At 38.3% G+C, this 22,745-nt stretch overlaps 1 protein-coding gene across 5 annotated transcripts in view; it reads right to left on the reverse strand.

The window, feature by feature from the left end:
* Positions 1–5,366: 5,366 nt before the first annotated feature.
* The window catches only part of cacnb2a (calcium channel, voltage-dependent, beta 2a), a 66,214-nt gene continuing 48,835 nt past the window's right edge, over positions 5,367–22,745 (reverse strand). For 3 of the 5 annotated variants that reach the window (XM_060874112.1, XM_060874109.1, XM_060874107.1), the window contains 11 exons: positions 21,339–21,461; positions 20,886–21,022; positions 20,654–20,730; positions 19,266–19,405; positions 17,152–17,232; positions 16,683–16,741; positions 15,999–16,108; positions 12,710–12,861; positions 11,599–11,694; positions 10,003–10,182; positions 5,367–7,307 (listed from right to left, as the gene is read on the reverse strand). In XM_060874112.1, the coding sequence (XP_060730095.1) occupies positions 6,597–7,307; positions 10,003–10,182; positions 11,599–11,694; positions 12,710–12,861; positions 15,999–16,108; positions 16,683–16,741; positions 17,152–17,232; positions 19,266–19,405; positions 20,654–20,730; positions 20,886–21,022; positions 21,339–21,461 (1,866 nt within the window). In that variant the 3' untranslated portion in view covers positions 5,367–6,596. Of the gene's footprint in view, positions 7,308–10,002; positions 10,183–11,598; positions 11,695–12,709; positions 12,862–15,998; positions 16,109–16,682; positions 16,742–17,151; positions 17,233–18,944; positions 18,965–19,265; positions 19,406–20,653; positions 20,731–20,885; positions 21,023–21,338; positions 21,462–22,745 lie in introns of all 5 variants that reach the window. The other 2 variants (XM_060874108.1, XM_060874110.1) reach the window with 1 other exon arrangement.

Genomic DNA, 22,745 nt, shown 5'->3' on the forward strand with positions numbered 1-22,745 from the left:
GGTTTGGGAGAGTGTGTGTGTGTGCATTAAAAACAGGGGCTTCGACGTATCAGATATGTCTCATATACAGTGGTGTGGAAACGTGTTTGCCCCTTCCTGATTTTTTTTATATTTTTACATGTTTGTCACACTTTAATGTTTCAGATAATCAAACAAATTTAAATATAAGTCAAAGATAACACAAGTAAACACAACATGCTGTTTTTAAATGAAGGTTTTTATTACTAAGGAAAAACAAAATCCAAACCTACATGGCACTGTCTGAAAAAAGTTCAACTTTTTGGAAGGTGTGTGTCCCATTACATCTGGTGTAAAAGTAACACTGCATTTCAGAAAAAGAACATCATACCAACAGTAAAATATGGTGGTGGTGGTGTGATGGTCTGGGGCTGTTTTGCTGCCTCAGGACCTGGAAGACTTGATGTGATTAATGGAACCATGAATTCTGCTGTTTACCAAAAGATCCTAAAGGACAATGCTGTTCGTGATCCCAAGCTGAAGCGAACATACAGACATGATCAGGTTTTGTGGAAAAAAAAAAGAACCTAATCAAATGTACATCCAGAAACCAATTTTTGAAGCAGACTTCCCAATGATGGACACAAACAAAAAAAAGGATATTTTGTTATTATTTATTGAACAAAAGGGGTTAATTTCACAAAAGCTGGAAATTTGACTTGTGCAGAGGTATGTGAAGCCTTTTATTTAGTAGCTTGTGGCACCATCTTTTGCAGCCATTACCTCAACCAAACGTCTTCTGTAACCATTGACCAGTCTCTCACATCTGTCTTTGGGGATTTTTGCCCACTCCTCCTTGCAGAACGTGGAATAGGTTAGAAGGAATTTCAGGTCTAGCCACAACATTTCAATTGGATTGAGATCCGGACTTTGACTAGGCTTATCAAGAGTGTGAACCTTTTTTCTTTTAAGCCATTCCTTTGTGGATTTGCTTGAATGCTTAGGGTTGTCTTGTTGCATCACCCATTTTCTGCCCAGCTTCATCTCTCTGACTGACAGCAGGAGATTCTCTTTAAGAATTTTTGATAGGTCTGAGAAGTCGTTTCTCTGAATAATATGGAGTCGCCCTGGCCCGAAGGCAGAAAAACAGCCCCAGACCTTCGCATTTCCACCACCATGCTACTCTGTTCGGAGGAGGTTCTTTTCCTGGAATTCAGTGTTTTCTTTTCTCCAGACATGGTGGCTTTGATTATGACCAAATAAATCTCTTTTGGACTCATCTGTACAAAGAATGGACTACCAAAAGGCCCCTGGTTTATCCAAATTTTTTGAGAGCAGAGGCTACTTTCTAGCAACCCTCCCATAAATTTCACTCTTACAAGGTGATGTGTGGGTCGGCCTTTACCTCATTTATTATTATTCTGGCGCATCCAGATGATAATTTTGAGTGGTGTCCACTTCTAGGCAGAGCTGTGGTCATGCTGAATGCCTTCCATTTGTAGGTGACTTGTCTTACAGTGGATGGATGGAGTGAATCTCTTGGTTTGGCTGGTTTCCTCTCTCTTTTAGGCCACGTTCACACCGCAGGTAAAAGTGGCCCAAATCTGATTTTTTTGGGGTCAAGTGACCAGGTCAGACTTCTTCAGGAATAGTGTGAACACTCAAATCTGGCCCAGATCTAATTTTTTCAAATCAGATTCAGACCACTTCCATATGTGGTCCTGAATCAGACCCAAATCTGATTTTTTTCCAATGTGGCTGCAGTGTGAACAACCAAGGTGGATTTGATGCGACTTTTACGTCAATCTACATCGACATTCGTCACAATTATGCACCGGCGAGTACACACACAAACGTGACTACGACCTACAAAATGGATCAAATAATCAAAAGTTGCCCTCGACATCCGAAAATTTTCAAAACACTGCGTCTCTGTGCTGCCATTACACAAGCATTTAGAAAGAAAAGCGAAAATGCTTACTTCCTCCATAACCTCGCCAACTTTTTTTTTTTTTTTTAATTAATGCCATAAACCAACAATACAATGAGATATTCTTTAAAGTACAAATACACAGCAACTAAAATAAAAGAAATAACAATGCCAGAGGACAAGAACAAAACTATGACAAACAAAAGGAAAAGGGCGCTACCCTATACATCATATCTGCTTACAATATTATAAGCTCGAATTGCCTTTTTGCTTCGACAATTACACAAAACAGAACAATAAAGTTTGAAATCATTTATGAAGCAAAAAAAATTTGGTTTGGAGTCAGACCACTTCATTTTATGAATGTGAAATTTTCCCATTAATAATAACAATTGTATGTAAATAACCTCGCCAACTTTAGCGCAACGGCGTGCTGCGTGTGATGTCATTGTTATTGTTCGTTTGCGCAGTGTCGTTCACACTGGTATCTGATATAGGCCACATTTTAAAAGGTAATGTGAACAGCCAAACAAAAAAAATCAGATCTGAGCAAAATATCCGAATTGAGCATTAAGACTTGCAGTGTGAACGCGGCTTTAGTCAGTGTTGCCCAACCACTTTCCATTCATTCATTCATCTTCTACCGCTTATCCGAACTACCTCGGGTCACGGGGAGCCTGTGCCTATCTCAGGCGTCATCGGGCATCAAGGCAGGATACACCCTGGACGGAGTGCCAACCCATCGTAAGGCACACACACACACACACACTCATTCACTCACGCAATCACACACTAGGGACAATTTTCCAGAGATGCCAATCAACCTACCATGCATGTCTTTGGACCAGGGGAGGAAACCGGAGTACCCGGAGGAAACCCCCGAGGCACAGGGAGAACATGCAAACTCCACACACACAAGGTGGAGGCGGGAATCGAACCCCGACCCTGGAGGTGTGAGGCGAACGTGCTAACCACTAAGCCACCGTGCCCCCCCACCACTTTCCAAAGGATGTCTAATTTAATTCTTCTGCTTAACTGATTAATTAAGCACCCAAATGTGTTAAAAACCACCTGAATCTGTTACCTACTTGACTTTACCAATGCAGATGGGGCTTCACTTAATTTGCACATACAATAATTCAAGCTTTCATATAGTTTTTTTTTGCTACTCACAAAATTCCCTGTAAAGAAACATATGCAATTGATCAACATACATCTAACATTTCGTTTAGAAAAAACAGGTGGTGATAAAAAAAGAAAATCATTGTAAAACAACAGAAAACTCTGAACAGCACAAACTTTCAAGCAGCACTGATTAACTCACTAAACTACCCCGTCAAGTGGTTGGATATACAGTATTAGGCAGTAAGTGAATAGTCAGTTCTCAAAGTTGATGTGTTGGAAGCAGGAAAAATGAGTGAGCATGAGGATCCGAGTGAATTTACCTGATTGGTTCGGTCTCCAAAACAACAGGTCCTGTGGCATCAGAACAGACAGTTCATTGCAGCTTGCTGTGTATGGGGCTGTGTAGCTGCAGACCATACTGAACCCCCGTCTACCAGAGAACGTACCTACAATGGGCATTTGAGCATCTGAACTGGACCGTGGATCAATAAAAAGGTGGCCTGGTCTGATGAATCACGTTTTCTTTTGTATCACACAGATGGCTGTGTGTGTGTTTGTGTCTGTTGCTTACCTGGGAAGAGATGGCACCATGATGCACTATGGGAGAAAGGCAAGCTGGCAGAGGTAGTGTGATGCTCTGGGCAATGATCTACTGAGAAACCTTGGCATTTATGTTTTTACTTTGACACGTACCACCTACCTAAACAGCATAACAGTATAAATCATGCAAATAAATATCAAGCGCTTCAATTAATATTGACTGTGTTATGGTTATTGGTGTCATATGAACTAAAGTATTTAATAAACTGATGATCGGCAGTGTTTTCTAGAGTTTAGACAGAATGGTATGAAAGTGAGCTGTAGTTCTGTAGGTTAAATAAAAACTCTTTGCAATCATGCTGAGCATAGCAGTATTTCAGTATCTTGATTTGATTGATCTTCAATGACCGCATTGGGTTCCATTCTTGTTCACCAGGTTCTGAAATGTTAGGCATGAAAAACTACAAGTGACATTACCTGACAAAAATAATACCTGGTTCAATCTTCACTATATACAGTCAGATCCATAAACATATGGCCTTTGAATGATTATTGTTGCTTTAGCTATGCTAAGGTCTAGAGTTGATTTCTAGAGCCATTGTTAGACTAAAGAAAATCTATACAAACTCATCAGAGAGACAACAAAAAAGATTAGCTGAAGTCAGATCAACTGATTGGTGCATTCTTAAAAAGAAAAGAGAGAGCTTTAAATATAGAGAGTTAAAAACAAGACGAACAGATTAGACTCTAAAGGCTTGTATTGCTCGGGTATCTAGTATCATTGGGGTTGTATCCATATAGTCTGAAGACCGGAGGATATTACAGCAGCAAAGGAGGCACTAAATTAAGGTTAAAGGGATATTCAAATAGCATACACGAGTAAGACACTCAGGTGTCTGTCAAAATTTCAGCCATTGTATAATAAAAACATGGATTGTGCAAATGTTTGCTGTATTCCAGGAGAGGAAAAAGCTTTGCACTTTATCTGGCATATACATCATTTGGGTGAAACCTTTATCCAGAGCAACTTATATTTTATCTCAATTCTATGCATTAAGGGTTAAGGGTCTTGCTCAGGAGCCCAGCAGTGGCATCTTGTTGGCTTTGAGATTCAATCTCACAACATTCTGATTGGTACACCAACACCTTAACCACTAGACTACCACATCCACTCCAGCTTTGTCTAGATTGCCTGGATTTTGGTGGCCCACATCATTTATTTTTTTGTTTGTTTATTTACTATGTCTATTTTTTTTTCCCTGAGTAGATTTTTAGAAATTGCTAGAACAAATATATTTGCTTCTACAGATAATTCTATTTTTATTTTTGTTCTAAAAATTTCATTTTTATTCTTTTTATGTCACAGACGTTTGAAAAGCATTGCATGTTGTAGTCTGTATGGTTGTGTATGCAACAAATAAAATTAGAATTTAGAAAATAACCAATAAGAAGACTCTTAAGAATTTGATTGACTTGCTGAGTAACACAGATTAACCTTCAACGGTTCATTAAACCAATATAGAAATATGTTTTTCCGGGACATAATCATGCTAAAGGTGCACAAAATCTCCTTATACAAAAATTTCCTTATACAGTACATCTTAACCCATGTTATTAAACATTTAAAGGAAGCTACAGCTTCTGTTGTCAAATGAATAATTTTATATTACATTTAATTAAATGTATATTTCTCTCTAATCAAAAAGCAACCACAATTCATCATGGAAATGATGCTGAATTATTAAAAAGAAACAAAGATTAACGATGACCGAGCATCCAGTTAATAAAAAGCATACCTTTGTTGTTCATGCCATAAGAAATTAATATTGACTCATATTTATTGTTTAATATTCACGTTTCCACACACTGATAGAACAAGTATGTATGGATACCTATATCTTATTTACAATAATGTAATCTTTAAAAACACCAGTCTTTACAAAGGAGGCATAGTAACAGAGAGCCAAAAGTCCAGAGGGCAGGATAGCAGCACATGTATGTATGTATGTGTGTATGTATGTGTGTGTGTGTGTTTGTGTGTGAAGAGGTGCAGAATTAGCATTATTAGCTTCATAGTTCTCTAGTAATGTTCTGTTTTCTAGATCTAATTTTCTCTTACTACACATTTAGTCTTTGCAAATGAGCCTGAACCTAAAGTGAACTTGGAACGAATGTCAGATGACGGAAAGACGGAAATTTGTGCCTGTGTGTCATCTGCACCACAAGTGTTGTGGCATTCAAGGAAATGTAAATTTTTGACAAGTCGATAACTCGGTCCTGACAGGCTAAAATACAAAAAAGTATCATAGCCACAGATTTTGGCAGTTCACAGGCAAAACACTAAGGGTTATGCGTTACGTGTCTATACGTAAGTCTCTGTGTGGACAAATCACTTCTTAAACCCATAATTATAAACTAAAAATGTTGTGTACTATAATAATATTTGGAATGATACACAATCCTGGAGGGTCTACAACATATCTAACTTTCTGTTTGAAAGATGTTTCACATATTCCCTTGATTTATAATAACAAAATTCTATGGGTTGCCATGGCAACATGATAGAACATTACAGTACGTTATATCTCACTATTAAAGGAGCAGTTTGTAATTATTCAAGCCTTTTGCAATCTGTGAGGATGACCACGGTGAATCTACGAATCTGAAAACACTGATGAACCTCCTCTTCCTGTAGAACTACACTAAAATGATGGGATGATTCCATCATAAGTTGGTTTTGTAGCTTTGTTTCAGAACATCTTGTCAAGATGGAGCTCATTTCCAGGCCGGAAGTATCAATACATGCTTGACATGAAGATATGAGCCAAATCAATCGAAAGGCCATATTATTGCACATCACATAGCTTTGAAGTTCTATCATCATTCTGGTTTACTAACACACTGAAATGTTACAAACTGCACCTTTAAACGTTCACCAATGCAGATCGAAGTTGGCAAAGATTCTGAACCTGAATCTAAGTTTTGTAAAAGTGTATGTTTTGTCTGTTGCAGTCATTGGTTGTGTTTGTGTGTTTGTTGTGCATTACTCCTCTATGTAGGGATCTGTCTCCCAGTCTGTCTCTTCTTTTTTCTCTTCTCCTTCAACAGAGTGTTGTCTTTCACACTCATGATATCGTTCTTGTTGTGATCTCTGCTGTCCGCTTTGCTGGCCATTGCGCTCACTGTGATCGTGCTCTCGCTCCCATTCCCTTCCTCCCTTTCCATGATGATGATGGTGGTGATGATGGTTAAGTTGAACAGGCTGATCTTCCTCCTCATCCTCCTCCTCATCCTCCTCCTCTTCCTCCTCCTCCTCCTCTTCTTCTTCTTCTTCTTCTTCTTCTTCTTCTTCCTCCTCTTCCTCCCCTGTGTGTCTTGTGTGTAAGTGTGTGGGTGGATCTGATTGTGTGTGAGTGGCATGTGGCTTTGCACAAGCAGAGTCTCTGCTCTCCAGCGTCTCTTGCCTGGAGAACGTGTGTGCTGTGCGACTGTGATGGTGGTGGTGATGATGGTGATGATTGTGATGTTCAGTCCGCGTGGACGAAGAGCAGTGGTGTATGTGCGGTGCTCTTCGCTCACTCCGTAAGACTGTCTGTTCTTTAACAGCTTCCTCCTGATCGTCATCCTCCGCTTGGTCCAGGCTCTCTTGCTTTTGCAGGCGATGATGGTGACGGTGGTGATGGTGATGGTGGTGATCTAGAGAACTCTTCCTCTCTCCTAGTGACTTTTCAGCCTTCTGCACATCCCCTGTTCCCTAAAATACATGCACATGCATCAATTAGTGGTTAAACACACAAGTTACAGCTCACATCATTATACACTGGGCATGCGTCTCTCTGCTTCACCCCCATAGTCACTTCAATACAATGCTGTAAAAATCACACTTACAGTACACAACACACCGGTGACCCTTTTCTACTGACAAGGTTCTGGTGCTGGAATCATTCCACATTTTTCCAGTGTGTAAAAATCTGTTCAGTTATGTCATTAAAATGTTGCTGGTCTGGAACCAAGGAAACATTAACGTAAGGCTCCTTAAAGCAGGGAATATTTGGGGCAAGTTTTTTTTTCAGGAAGACAATAAAATGACAAGCTGTTGAAAAAAAAATCAACATAACGTAATTCTAAATTATGTTACAGGAAAGTGAAAAGCCAATTGATGGACAGCAGCCTTTAAGCATTTAAAAACAACTAGTGTGCGATCAGATGTGAAAGTATTTGACTCTGGGTGGAACAACATGCTTTCAAAACCAGATGTGCTTGTGCAGTTGTTTGTGTGCATGGTTTAAAGCTGATTAGATAATAGTTTGGTGCTTAAACTCTTAAAAAAAACAACAAAAAAAAAAAAAAACCACCAGCTCCAGCACCTTGTGTTTCAGAAGGTTATATGCTTTATCAATACAGAACATGAGACCACTGCAAACCACGCACAGAATTTCAGTCAGCTTTCTCACACTCAGAAATGCCACATTAGTGTTTATTCAGAAGTAAGCAGGCCTGTTTTATTTAACCTTTTGTCTCACGTCGGCTGCTTCGTCTTCACTATAGTTTGTATTGTACATTTTAGCGTTGATTCTGAATGTAAGAATAACTGACAGTCTCTACTTCTTCTCTCATCACCAGCACACCCACACTCACCATAGACAAAGCTATGCATCTGTTGCCTCCTCAGACTGAACAAAAGCCCCAGCAGGCAGTAAAAAGATCATTATTTTCAGAATATAACATACTGACACACACACACACACACACACACACTGTATAATGCTTTGCATGAGTATTCACCCCTGTTGAACCTCTACTTTTTGTAGTGTTACAACTTTGATATTGATATAACTTGGATATTGATATACATGTAATAAATCTACACAAAATAGCACATAATCCTTAACCCCGTTATTAGTACTTACCTCATCGCTGTGAATCCACTAACACAGCTCACAATTTTTAGTTCCCAAAACATCCATTTTTAAGCTTTGTTTTTGGTTAGCCAGTGAAGTTTTCTTTACAGGAACTGAACATTTTTTTTGTATGTTTGCAGAACTCCCCCGTCAACGTTCTGTCAATGTTCTCCTTATCTCAGATTTCATGATTTATTTGTAGATAACCATTAGGGAAGGTCCTGTATAGGTTTTATTTAGGTTGTTACTAAATAACATTCTGGGAAGGTTAGTGTTTGATTATAAAATAGAACCTATAAAGAACATTGACAGAATGTTATTTTTTTGCTTAAAAAAATGATTTAACCAATTGGGAATCATATGCTAATGTTGGGGGAATGTTCTGTGCTTGCTGGGAAATTAGTTCTGGTGCAATCAGAAGTGACATAATTAATGAAATGCTCCTGTAAGAACCCAGAGTTTGTTAGTGAACGCCTAAACAAACAACATCATGCAGAACATGGAAAAGTCCCCGGCAACAAACAAAGCAACATTAATTCACCAATAAAAATGTTCACAGAATTCAGTGTCCTCCTGTATGGCTTTGAAGTGTAACGTGACCTCAATGTAAATACAAAAGACTTCTTCTGGGAGGCCTCAGAATTTATTTTATAGACCTAAAAAAAGCAGCATTACGAAGACTGAGGAATAGGTCAAAGTATCAGTCATAAATTTGGCCATAAAAATATCCCAAATCCTGAACATCCTATGACGTACCAGTTAATCCTTTATCAAATACTGTATGTAAAGCACACGATCAGAGAATGAACCCAAGGCCAAAGATGACTCTGAAGGAGCTGGAGAGAAGCTCCACAGCTCAGAGGAGAGAAGCTGTTCACAGGACGATCATTAAGGAACCATTCTGACCTGTAAAAAATTCTGTTTGTTACTAACTAAGCTCATCACCCTGAGATCATCCCAGCAGTGAAGCCATGGTGGTGAAAGCATCATGTTGATAGCTACCCTTGCATCTCTGACTATTCCCCTCTTTCCTGGTCAGTGATAAAGCTGTTTGGAGATGTTTTGGACTTCTTTGATTGATCCTGATTTTCTAGAACCTTTGCACACCCGATCTTCAACATTCTAAACTATTTTCAACATATTAACGGCATATAATAGTGTAATTACATTAATTATCACATTGATGGCCTTACAATGGTTTTAAAGACAAGGAGAAATACATGAGTGATTCTGTGAGTGATCCTATGCTGGACTTCACCACTCAAAGTTTGTGACAGTGTCAATTCCACTCTGCTCTATCTTCACCCTGGCCTCTAGTCTTTTCTGTTACTCCCTGTCTGTCTCATCTCTCATTCTTGATCTTTTCTGTCACTTTCATTTCCACCACCACAAGCCCTGGAGCATAGTCTTGTGCCTGTCTGAATTGTTTTTATTTCCTTCCTTCTTTATTTTTTTCCCTTACAGATGACCATCCCCACTTCATCATCTCCTCTCCTGTCTCTTTCTTAATGCTGGTGTAGGAGTAGGATGTAGACGTTTAGTGCGCACCTGCAGATTAGACAGAGGATCAGGAGTATCTGATTGGGCGGCAGTGAGATTCTCTAACTGAGGATTGGCCGGAGTGCAGCTGGCCGGGTGTGTGGATTTCCAGTAAGCTTCCAGATAGTCGGCTATGTGCTCGCAGGCATCCTCTAACTGATTCTCATCCAGGATGATGTCGAAAAGGTCCTGAAAATAGATGTTGAATTTGGGGCAGAGAAGAGAAAAATGATGAATGAATGATTAATGCCATAACAGCAGGGAGAAAGGACGGATTAAAGAGGGAGAAAAGAAAAAGATCTATAACAAGATAAACAGAAACGAATCTGTTACTTCTGTTTAAAAAAAAAGACACTGCACTGCTGGCTACTATTAAAGGTAGGGTGCACGATGTTTGAAAAATGCTTCAGAAAACTGAGTCGGGCCGACTAACAAAACAAAGTGTAGCCAATGAGCAGAAAGGGGCGTGTCTTGTCAATATGCGGAGAGAGTGTTCAGTGAGCATGTCTGACGTTAGCAGAAAGCGATTGAAACATTGACATGACGGATAAAAACGAAAAGCGAGAAAAGGCTCCAAGTCTTTTGTTTCCATGTGTTTATCCGCAGCAACATTACTCGGGTTCTAGGTGTTGAACGTCGTCTTCCGCGTGAAACGGAGCTAAACCTTTCACGGTACAACACACAGTACTATAAAAACACATTTGTATTACCATAGTATTACTCATTGAGGTCATTTATTGATAAAAATATCCCCTCGGTCAGCTGTCCCAGCAGGTTCCGCCATAATAGTTGCCTGGGTTGCGTATGTATGTGTGGGGCGGAGCTAGCAAAACAGGGGTGACACCCATTTGGGTTAGGGGCGTGTTTGTTTTGGTTGTGTTGATTTCAATTGTCAACATTGGCTTTCAAACATCGTGCACCCCACCTTTAAAACAGCACTTAAATTTTTCAAGTAAATTTTGAGAAGCGTATTTGTCTGTTTTGGTGTAAGAAATGTGTCAGAAATAAGGAACCCATTTAGGAATTTTACAAATTTATTTAGGATGTATCTAAAATCAAAAATGAAACTCTCAAATATTTTAGTAACTAAAGTAAGACAGGAAGATTTAGGCTACCCCCCTCACATACTCTAGGGGTGCATGCTGTAGATAAAAATAGCATACTTTGGCCTGGGAAAACCCTTCACTCAACTTTTTTTTCTACTATATATAGTTGTGAGAATTGCAGGCTTTCCTTTGTACATGCATCTCAGTAAGTGTGTAGCATTTTATAAAGTCTGATGACCCCAGAAACGAGAAAAGAGAGAATATAAGGAAAAAATATTATATTTTGGCTTCACTGTGGCACGGCAGCATTGTGAACGGTGTTTGATTCTCTGATTACAAACTGAAATATTAATATTTATATAAATTTTACTACAACACAGATATCTGAGAAATCTCTCTGTGTTAAGAAATCTCACAGCCAGCAATGTTTAAATCATCTTTAGGCAGTTCAAACAAAAGCCCTTTTCACACACACATATTTAGTTTAGTCTCAAATCTATCCAAATTGTAAAAGCTAAAATTCTATGTCAGTATGCATACATCATGTGTCTATACTCACCGGAGGGCACTGAGCCAGTTTGTCTGCTGCCACCATCTGCACATTGAGGTGTTTCGCCTGTGACTTTCCTCTAGATTTTATTAATCTTTGTAAAACCTGAACACACACAAACACAATATCGGTATAGAAATCACACAATACCCACACATAACCAAACATGATTACACCGGCATAGACATTCAGTAATTTTCAGTACCTATTACTGATAGTATTATAACTATAGTAACTTTATTATTATGTCTGTGAATGCAGTATTAATACTTTTAGTTCCTAAAAAATTTTTTTTCCAATGCATGTCCTTTTATACTCTGTTTGAATCGTATCACTGTCATTTTATATCACAGTGTCTTGTTAGATTAACCGTGACTTCCCTTTGCTCTTGATTCCGCTCAATTTTTCTTCCTCAAGGAGTTTTTAATTGCAATCATTACCTCTGTCTTTCTGATTAGGGATACATTTAAATGTATAATTTCTATCCTAAATTTATATATTTCTGTAAAGCTGCTTTGTGACAATGTCCATTGTTAAATGTGTTGTGCAAATGATACAGTTCACTCACTCACTCACTTTCTACCGCTTATCCGAACTACCTCGGGTCACGGGGAGCCTGTGCCTATCTCAGGTGTCATCGGGCATCAAGGCAGAATACACCCTGGACGGAGTGCCAACCCATCGCAGGGCACACACACACACTCTCATTCACTCACGCAATCACACACTACGGACAATTTTCCAGAGATGCGAATCAACCTACCATGCATGTCTTTGGACCGGCGGAGGAAACCGGAGTACCCGGAGGAAACCCCCGTGGCTTAACCACTAAGCCACCGTGCCCCCCAATACTTATAAATATATATATTTTTTTTTATGGTCCAACGTGTGTGTATCTGATATCCAGTAAAATCAGCCATTATTTAAGATTCCTCACACATCGCACTGAAACAGTCAAAACACAAGGGGTTCAAAAGGGAATCGAACCCCCCAACCCTGGAGGTGTGAGGCAAACGTGCTAACCACTAAGCCACCGTGCCCCCTGATACAGTTCATCAAAGCCGAATGTACTAAGAGACGTATATACAGAGGGACAAAACGAGCGTGTGTGTCTGTGTACCTTTGGAGACGCTATCTTGACGTAAACGATGATTGGCGCGAGCGAAGTCTTGCCCAGCTGAGACGGATGGTTTATAGTGTCAGCGTCCAGAACCACCAGCTGCAGCGTGCGTGCCAACTCAAAGATCCTCTCAATCTCACTCTGTACCTCAGCTATCACACAAACACACAAACAAACGTAAAGCATCACTTACTACAACGCTGCTCATGTCAGTAACCTATTCACGCAAGTTTCCATTCATGTAGCGCTTCTCAACGAGAGGGACGTTTTTATTAATTACAGCAGTACAAACCACAATTCAGCATTATCAAATTTATTATACATATTAGTGATTTGTTATAGGTATTGGTCTGTTTTATGAAATCTCTGCATACAAAGCTTATTGTCATGTACATAAACCGTGTTTTAAGCATCTACTTTACAGTTCTGCTACAGTTATATGCAGCTACACAGACATAAACAAGTGAAATAGTGGGAAATATTTAATACATACATTCATTACAAGACATTATTAACATGTTACGGAAGGTAATAAGAGACATATCCTGATATGTACATCATTTTGAGAGTTATATAAAATAGATTTGGGGAAGCTGTTGTTTTGAGAGTGTGTTAATCGTGAGTGTGTGTGTGTATGTGTGTGTGTATGTGTGTGCGCACATTGCGTGCTTTTAACGTGTGTGCTCAATGCCGATTGTACCGAAGATTGCCAGGAGTGCAATCAGGAGGTCATGCTACAAGGAATGCCTTTGATCTTAATCATGGCTCACTAATCAAGCCAAACTAACAATCATAACAAGCTTCCTGCTCTCCCTGTCTTCCATTCACACACTTTAGTTTCTGCACCGTCCTCCTGGATCCTGTGCTCAATATTCTTTAGTCTTGATATGATATTAGAAGCCTGATCTTATAATACATAAATATGCCACATGTATGAACAGAAGAAGAATAAACCTTTATTTTGTCACATATACATAATGGCACAGTGAAGTTTCGTGCTTTACATATCCCAACTTTGGAGGTTGTGGTCAGAGGGGAGGGTCAGCCATGATGCAGTACCCCTTGATCAGAGATGGTTAAGGGCCTTGCTCAAGGGCCAAACAGTGGCACCGCTGCAGTCCTGGGGCTTGATCCCCAATCCTCCGACCAACAACATACTTGACCCTTACTGTGGCCCTTACATACTTGAGCCACAACCCTTACATACTTTTTACATAGTTTTTTTTTTTTTTACATTTCCCAGCTTATTATCAAGCCATGGTGCATCAGGGACCCAACATTGATAGCTTAGAGCAGGGGTGGCCAACCCGCGGCTCCCGAGCCGCATGTGGCTCTTTGCCCGGTTTCATGCGGCTCTTATGTTCATACCGAAGATTGTATTTGTGTCTTTTTAATATGCGTGTTCACTTCGCTTGAGTTCAATACGGTATTTTCGTCAAACGCGCATATGAGTGGGATGAAAATACCTCAAAGTTTCCCAGTAGGAGCAAGATCATTTGAGTAAACAATTTGTGTCAAGTTTGCTCTCAAAATGGCAGGGGAAAAAAAGGTGATGTTCATGTGTGCCCATGTGTATGATGTGGCTCTTTGCGGTAACACAATAAAAAATGTGGCTCTTGGTCTCTGACTGGTTGGACACCCCTGGCTTAGAACCCTGACCTTCTGAGCAGTAACCCAGCACCTTGACCACTGAGCCACAACAGGGGAACATAGTTAGGTTATACCATAGTCAAATTTTTTTGTTAGTCATAAAGTAAAGCTATTCATTTTGTAACAAATTTTCATCTAATATATTGATTAAATGATAAGATAAGAATTCATCTAGGAAAAAGAAAGGCTACATTTTCCATTAGATAACCATGTACCCTTAGACCATCAGACTCCTCAGTGTCCAGTTTACAAATCTCTTATACTCCATAAAGACTTATTTACTCCATTGAAACTGCACACTGCAGTTTATTACTACATGTAACCCACCTGCACGTTAATTTATCATTTCCCATTTTGAAAAATGTGCACTTTCTGTATTGTTACTACATGTAACAATCACACATCATGCTACTACATGTAACGTAAACATATAGCACATGCTATTCTATTAAGTCTTTCTTATTAAGTTCTCAAACTTGTGATCAAGAAAACCTTTGAATTGAACGGACAAATTAAAGTTGTTTTGAAAATGAAAATTCTGTATGTTAAGGATGAAGTATGTTAGTTAATTAGACTAATATATTTTAATGAATAGTGAATATATTCACTTTTTGCTACTGTGTGATGTGTCACCAGTCACGCTAGTGGTAAAAAAACAGTGTGGTAGCCGGTAAAGAAAATCAGGCAGATGGTCTAATTGTAATATTTCAGACTAAATGACTTCTACAGTCAACTGCACATTGTGTAAGACTATGCTTATGTGTTTATTGTGTGTTGCTTTAATAAAATATTTTTCATTTGTATTTTATATCTATCATGTTATGTAAAGCGTACTGCTCACATTAGCTTTTGCTTCGGAAAAACTTGACTAGTCCACAAGTTTATTGAATTAGGCCTACTGTTGACTAGTACACAATAAGAGTCATGCAAGCCCTTATACAGACTATACCTCTTTCATATCCCATATATATAACAGTATGAAAGAGAATTGACATAGATTGGTATCTTGTATGCTAAGAGAACCACTGCATTATACTAAAGGCCAACATCTGATGCCTTTCTTAACCTTTTTTTAGACATAGGACTAACTTACAGCCAATGCAGCAGATAGGCCTTGATTTTAATCAGCCCTGTGAAATCCGAGTGGTCTGAGTAGGCAGTCAGACATAGGCAGTCACTACACTACAGGATAAGTGAGGATTTGAGAGAGGTATTTACTACTCATTACTACAGACGTTACTACAGTATTATTTTTTGCAAGTTCTTATGAGCCAAATGCAATATATCATCAAACCGTATTTGTCCTACAGGCCTTGAGTTTGACACACTGAGTTGGGACAAAAGCCTGTGTGTCCTACTTTCCAGTCATGTTTTTAGGTTGTTGAGATATTGCCACTTTCTTAACCTTGTGGGGGAAAAAAAAAGCAGGAACATCCTTAAGAAGGGCATTGATCATTTCCTATGGCTTTCACAGTAGATGAACACATGCTTTATGAACAGTCAGAATCACTGAAGTCATACACATATTGGCAATTTCCAAAGACAAATGTAAGTCTGATGTAAATGTAAGTCCAGGCACACAAATACAAGCACAAATATAAGATACACAAACACACACTCACCACACGCATGCACTTACCAAGATTGGAGCGCGTATTGGAGCGTTCAATGATGGCATGTTTACTGGGGTTATTCAGGACAGATCGCTTGGCTAGAGAAATGTCTGCTGTTACCCGAGTGATTGATATCCTAGGACGAGAGAGAGGAAAAGAGAGCGCATGTGCGCAAGCCATTTAAGAAAATGACTTCCCAAAAATAATTCTACAAGAGGAAAAAAGTGACACTGCAGTATGTACAAGCCAGAACTTCAATCACTTTCAATCACTTCAATCACTCAATCACTCAATCACTAAATTATACATTTATTATTCAGTCTGCACTTCAAACTGTGGTTGCTGTAATCCAATACTGTCATTTACGTGAACGAATTTTAATGGGTAAACAATGTTACTCTATTGCTCATAACTTGCTTTCATTTCTACACACACACACACACACACATACACACACAGCTGTGTTGTCTGAGTTTCTGCACTGGGAAGAGGCATCGGCCCTGTTCCGGGAAAACACTCAGGCTAGGAGAAGGCGCAGGCATGCAAGCCAGCCTTGTGCTTATGGTCCAGCATGGCCAATTAAGGCAATGAGACAAGACTATTTAAAGTAGCTCCACACACATACACACAGTAATACATAAACTACCCCAAAGAAGGACCAGTTAGGACAGGAGCTTTCAGATAAAAAAGGACTTTGATTAAGCTCTTACCTTCCTTCAAATCTGTGCTTCAGAAAGTCAAATAATGCTTTCTGCATCATGTCTGTCACCTATACAAAAAAAAAAAAAAAAATGATGTGAATGTAAATAAGAGACACAGAATAGACATACAGTAAATGCACACATAATGGTACTTACATTATTACTGAAGAGTATTATTACTGAAACTGGTCAATGTACATATCTTGATATATAGAGTATATTTGTAATATATTTATCTCTTATAATATATGAAATATTGATGATAAACCTATAAGGAGTTTACACCTGATGTTCATTCAAATTGAGCATCAATCATTGAAACCAGCATGCGGCCAGAAAAACATCCTCCGTTGCATAGACTGCCTGGAAATCTTACTGCAATATTGTACACTGCAATTCTGGCAAGATTTATGATCCTTCATAAACATAAATATAAATTATTCAACAATGATTTATAGTCATTGTTGAAGAATCTGACCTCATAGCCCTTGAGTGAGGGTCCCACCAGAACCACAGGCCTCATGGAGGGCACTACGTCATATGGGGGAATGTGCTCATTCTGGAGAGTGCAGAAAACCACATTATTCTCCCTCTCCCACACGCAAACCTTCATGCCCAACCGCTCACACTCATACACACAACACACTGACATAATCTTATATCACATTCAGTATACTGTTAATTAAAACACATCACATTACCAGGGTTTACCAATCCCAATTCACTGGACCCCATGTGCTGCATATTTGATTGGTTTTCCTGCACTAAACACACCTGATCCAGGTTATGTAGTGCTTGCTGATCCTGTTCAATCAGGGATATTACAGAAAACAACAAATGTATAGAACATTGAGGTCTCTGTTATTGGGATTGAGAACCACTGTTATATAGTCACACCAAATGACAAATCCCAAGAAAAGTTATATATATATATATATATATATATATATATATATATATATATATATATATATATATATATATATATATATATATATTTTATATATAACTCTTTTCCTGCCTATTTATGCCTAGTAAGGCATTACGATTTGAAGTAGAAAAAGTCCACCATGACTAAGTAAACTAGTTCCTGACACTCTTTTCAATCTTTCAATGAAGCAAAGAGTCTACTTCATCAACATGTGCTTGAACTGTAACATCTAATTAACATTCTGTAATGTAAGACTGAACTTTATTCACATCACAAATTAATCTCCTTAATTAAGCTTCTCAGCTTGAAAGTGGAACAGAATAACTAAGCTGAGATTGATGTGTGTATTTATAAAGATCTCAGTTCTCCGGTGAACGATACAGTTATATAGGGCAAAATATGATATAATGGCATCAACAGTGGGCTTCAATTATCAAGCTGGGTGCAAATGAATTTAATCATAATTAATCTGTAGGCGTATTCACACAGGCAATGTGGTATTTTGGGAAATTGATTTGGGGAAAATGTACTTATCCTGCAAGAGCGACCTGATTCTCACTAGTGTGAATTTCATCACGTGTGTATAACTTAAAAAAAAAAGCAATTCAAAACAAATTCATCAAATAACAACATAAAACAGAGTTAATCTGTATCTGTGGTAGCCATATCGCTGCAGTGGCTGAGCTGCATTACTAGGGGATTTTGTCCACTTATACAACATATCTAACACAGGAACAGGTCTACCTTATGAGTGTGATCATGCTTTATTGTTTCAGATATTTAACAGTAAAGATGATCACTTTAATCTATCAGAAAAACAGCAATCACAATTCACAAATCACAAATTTGATCAAAAGCACGTACACATTCGGTATCAAGGACACAATCAGTGCATTGAACAATTCACAACAAACATGTGTTAGTCAAGCAAGCAATAAATTAACATTCTTTTGTAACACAAATGTGAATGGGAACTCAAGTTGTCTAGTAATACGAAACAATAAAAAATAATCCAAACCTGAAGTCAGGTCCTAAGGGAATTTTCTCAGTATCGCTGATGTTGTATGTTGTTTTTAAAAAAAAAAAAACAACTGCTTACATCAGTATTGATGAAACAAACTTTAAAATGATTCCAGGCTTAAATTGCATGTGAACTGCTTGAGAAATTAAATTAGCCATTATCTGAGGTTCCATTCATTGTATCACACACACTCACATCTACATTAAAGCTAGACTAGTTTCACTGACAGATTAGTGGGACGGAGAAAAACACACAGCAAGCCAGAGACTCCAGTGGGCCTTTCAGGCTTCAGGAGACTCCTTATAGCAGCCTAACTTACCGACTTCAGCTTCTGCTTAGCTGAGAGAGGAAGTGAGGGAGAAGGACAGAAAGGAAGTGAAAGCATTAAGTGAAAGGAGAGAGCAGAAGAGGAAAGCAGAGTGGGAATTTAAAGTCAGAAATTCAGACAGAAGGGAGAGCAGACAGAAGGGGAAAAGTCAGGTTATCGGTTATCTAGGCGAGCATGCTTATTGCTCTCGTGCAGTCAAACAGACAGAGATGCTGCATGAGCAGACAGTTGGACGCACACCGCGTGGTGTTGGAGAGACATACGACCGTATGAAAGAGTGCGAAAAACGGGATGACCCGCCTCTCAGGTTACCTTCTTAAAGAAGGGCATTCGTTTCTCACGGGTTAAAGTGGATATGACTTGGTTTGGGCTGGCTTTTGGAGAACGCTGCTGGGGAGGTGGAGGAGGTTCAGGCTCCTCCGACTCTAAACCCACAGCGTCTATGTCAATGGCTATACACAGATATAGACATATACAAACAGTTATATATGAGACTACACAAACTTTACATATATTGATTCTAATAAATATATAATAAAGTGCCAATGGAGATGCAAATCCATAATCTAATTTTCTTCCAAAGATTCCAAAATCATAATCCATAAACCAACAATACATGACTTCAGCCTCCTATCTGACATGATGAGTGTATCCTGGATGCAGATGCTGCATGGGAAACCAAACCATTACACTATTTCTATTGAAATTCTCATTAATTAAGTGTCCAACAAATATTATGTAATACAATACATAATATACGATATGAAACGATGTGTAATCAATGGGTTCATTGGAGGGTTTTTATGTGTTCATTGGATAAATAAAGGTAAAAAAAACTCCTATTTAAAAAAAAAAATAGAAGAGAAATTTTTTTTTAAAAAATCTTAAAGATTCCTCAAAAGGGAAAACTTGAAGAATTCACGAGTTAGGAATTTTCTCAGTACTTAAAATTTCCAACAGGTTACCTGAGATAGTCCTAATAGGCACTGATTTGCAATGCTAATGTTTTAGATTTATACTAGATTTTTTTTTATCAGTCAGAAATGAGTTGTAGAATGTGGTCAACTTTGCCCACACTACAGAAAATGGCATTTTAACAAGTGAAAATATCTTGAATATAATCAAATGTATCTAATATTTCCTACAAGATTAGAATAAACCAATGCAATTAATTTAACCTATTTCTATAAATTTATACTAATTACAAGCTTGAAATAGTTATTTCCAGCACTTTTTGTAGAAAACAAATTACAGTAGAAGAAGAAAATGTGAAGTTTCAAGTGAGTAAAAAGCCTAGAATTAGGTTAAATAATCTAATATTAATTTCATTCCTATAATAGGAGATACTAGACAAATGTAACTATATGCAAGACATTTTCTCTTGAAATTAAATAATAAATAAATCTGTATTATTTTCCACTATTTTCTTAGGCCATGCCAAATAAAACGTACTCCTGTGGAAGACCTGGCAGCTGAGAGTGCACAACATGGCATGGAGGTTTATAGCCTAAAGATGGATGAAGGATGTGATGTCTACTTGTCTTGTAACGAGTAAGAATTATTTATCATTTAGCTGGAAAAGAAAATACATTATATAAAGAGCATGTAACTCTAGAGCCACAATAAACCTTTATATTACACATGGAATTTAAATGTTTTTATAGTTTGATAACTATATATAAAAAAAACAAACAACTAACCTGAGGAGGGAGGAGTAGACTTTCGAGAGCTTGGGACAATGTCCCCTAAACTGGACAAGGAGTTAGCTCCCAATTTGCTACAAAAAGAAAGAGAAAAAAATTGATTGTGACAAAGTTAGCAGCTGACATCTCAGCAGCACAATATGTCTACATAAATAAATAGCAGGTTTAATTTAGTATGCTGTCATCTATTCCAGTCTGCTGGTCTGTGTGTGTGTGTGTGTGCATTTGCCTGATGGGGAATTTGCTCTGTTTGGCTCGTTGCTCCTGGCGGATTCGAAGGTTTTCTAACTTCACTGGACTGGGGATGAAACCGATCTCACATCCTTCCTTCACCAAGCGGCCGATCCACCAGTCATTATTGAATTTCTGCCAAAAGCACATATAGAGGCAGTAAATCAGCATCATTATATACATCAGCTCAATAAATATACACACAAAACCATTAGTGCTGTGTTAAACACACAGTAAATTACAATGAATTGTGTGTGTGTTTATCTCTGTTTTGTGTGTGTGTGTTTATCTTTGTCGTGTGTGTGTGTGTATTTATGTCTGGTGTGTGTGTGTCTGTGTGTGTATGTCTGGTGTGTGTGTATGTGTGTGTGTGTAGTGTGTGTGTGACTGTGTGTGTTTATGTCTGTTGTGTGTTTGTGTGCATGTGTGTGTGGGCCTATTTATGACTGACCTCTTTTACATGTAGAAAATCTTTAGCTTCAAATGAAATGGCCAAGCCAGGCACGGGGACATCATCTTCATGGGAAGCACTGTAGCTAACATTTGTACGAACAGCAAATGCTACTGGTTTTGTCTGCTCAGGATAAAAGAAAACAAAACAAAAGGAGAGAGAGAACAGTGTTAAGTAACTAACTCCATTAAGTTAGACCCAACTTAAATCTCACAGCAGAATAATGTAAATTAGAAATATCTGTCTGTCTTTCAGTTATCCTGAACTCACCACATGACCAAACTAACCTGGGAACACTGTTACTGTTACCATTGATTCAACAAGTGGACTCTGAACCCTTTATGATAACATTCAATTCCTTTGATTTATACCGCAGAATGGTAAGAAATACTGTATGTTTTGCCTAGAAACTGATTTGGAGTCCAACGAGAACTGTCTATTTAACAAAACTAAAAAAGTTAACTGTTTACCTGTCCTGAATAGTGTACTATATGATTACTGTTCTTGAGGCTACTGCAGAACGTTATTTCTTATTACTTATTTACCTTCCAGCAAACTTGTCACCTGAAGAAACGTGTGGGATTTCAGTATTATATAATTCATAATCTCATCGTTTTATGTAACAATAGCAAGAGCTGTCAAATCATACAACCTTAACAACCAAGACTTCCCAAGCCTGTCTCACAATATTAATAATACAGTGTCATAAAATGCTTTTGTAACAGTTAAAACAAACTGCCAGAGTTAAAATTACACGTGGATCCAATCATTTTATTGTTTGTTATGTGCTATATACACCGTGTAGACCAATCAGAATGAACTTCATCACAAAACTACCTTAAGTAGTTCAACAGTGTCATCGCTGTGTAAGAAAAAGCTTTTTTTAGTCAGTGTGTGGCTAGACGCCATTGTGCCTGCTCTAAAAATAGAACTCAGTCAGAGGAACCGGGGGAGCCTGACTCACTCATGAGTCATGAGTGAGTGCTAACATTTACGTTATCAGTGCTCACGAGCACTAACTAACACAACACGATGTTAAAAAGCAGGGAAGAAGTCAAGATAGGCTAATTGGTAAGAATTTCAAAAGCTGAAGGCTATTGACACACTCAGAACACCACTACATACAATACTAAACAAAAGGACTGTGTGCTCTGTACAGGTCAATTGTACATATTTTGCCACAAATTTTAAGTATAGATTTTTGGCAAGACAATAGCAGGAGTACTGATAACTTTGTTGAATAAGCATATAAACTATATAATACCACTATTAATACCACTGCCATTAAATACCTTTAGAACCGTTCCATTGAAAAGGATCGATACAGCATGCTAGTTCTCATTTTTTTCCCTCCTCCTGCAGTAGACCATTATTATTCCTATGCCTGTCTCCTTGATATTCCTATGC

Source organism: Tachysurus vachellii, chromosome 7 (assembly GCF_030014155.1).
Source record: "Tachysurus vachellii isolate PV-2020 chromosome 7, HZAU_Pvac_v1, whole genome shotgun sequence".
In the NCBI taxonomy this organism is placed as follows: Eukaryota; Metazoa; Chordata; class Actinopteri; order Siluriformes; family Bagridae; genus Tachysurus; species Tachysurus vachellii.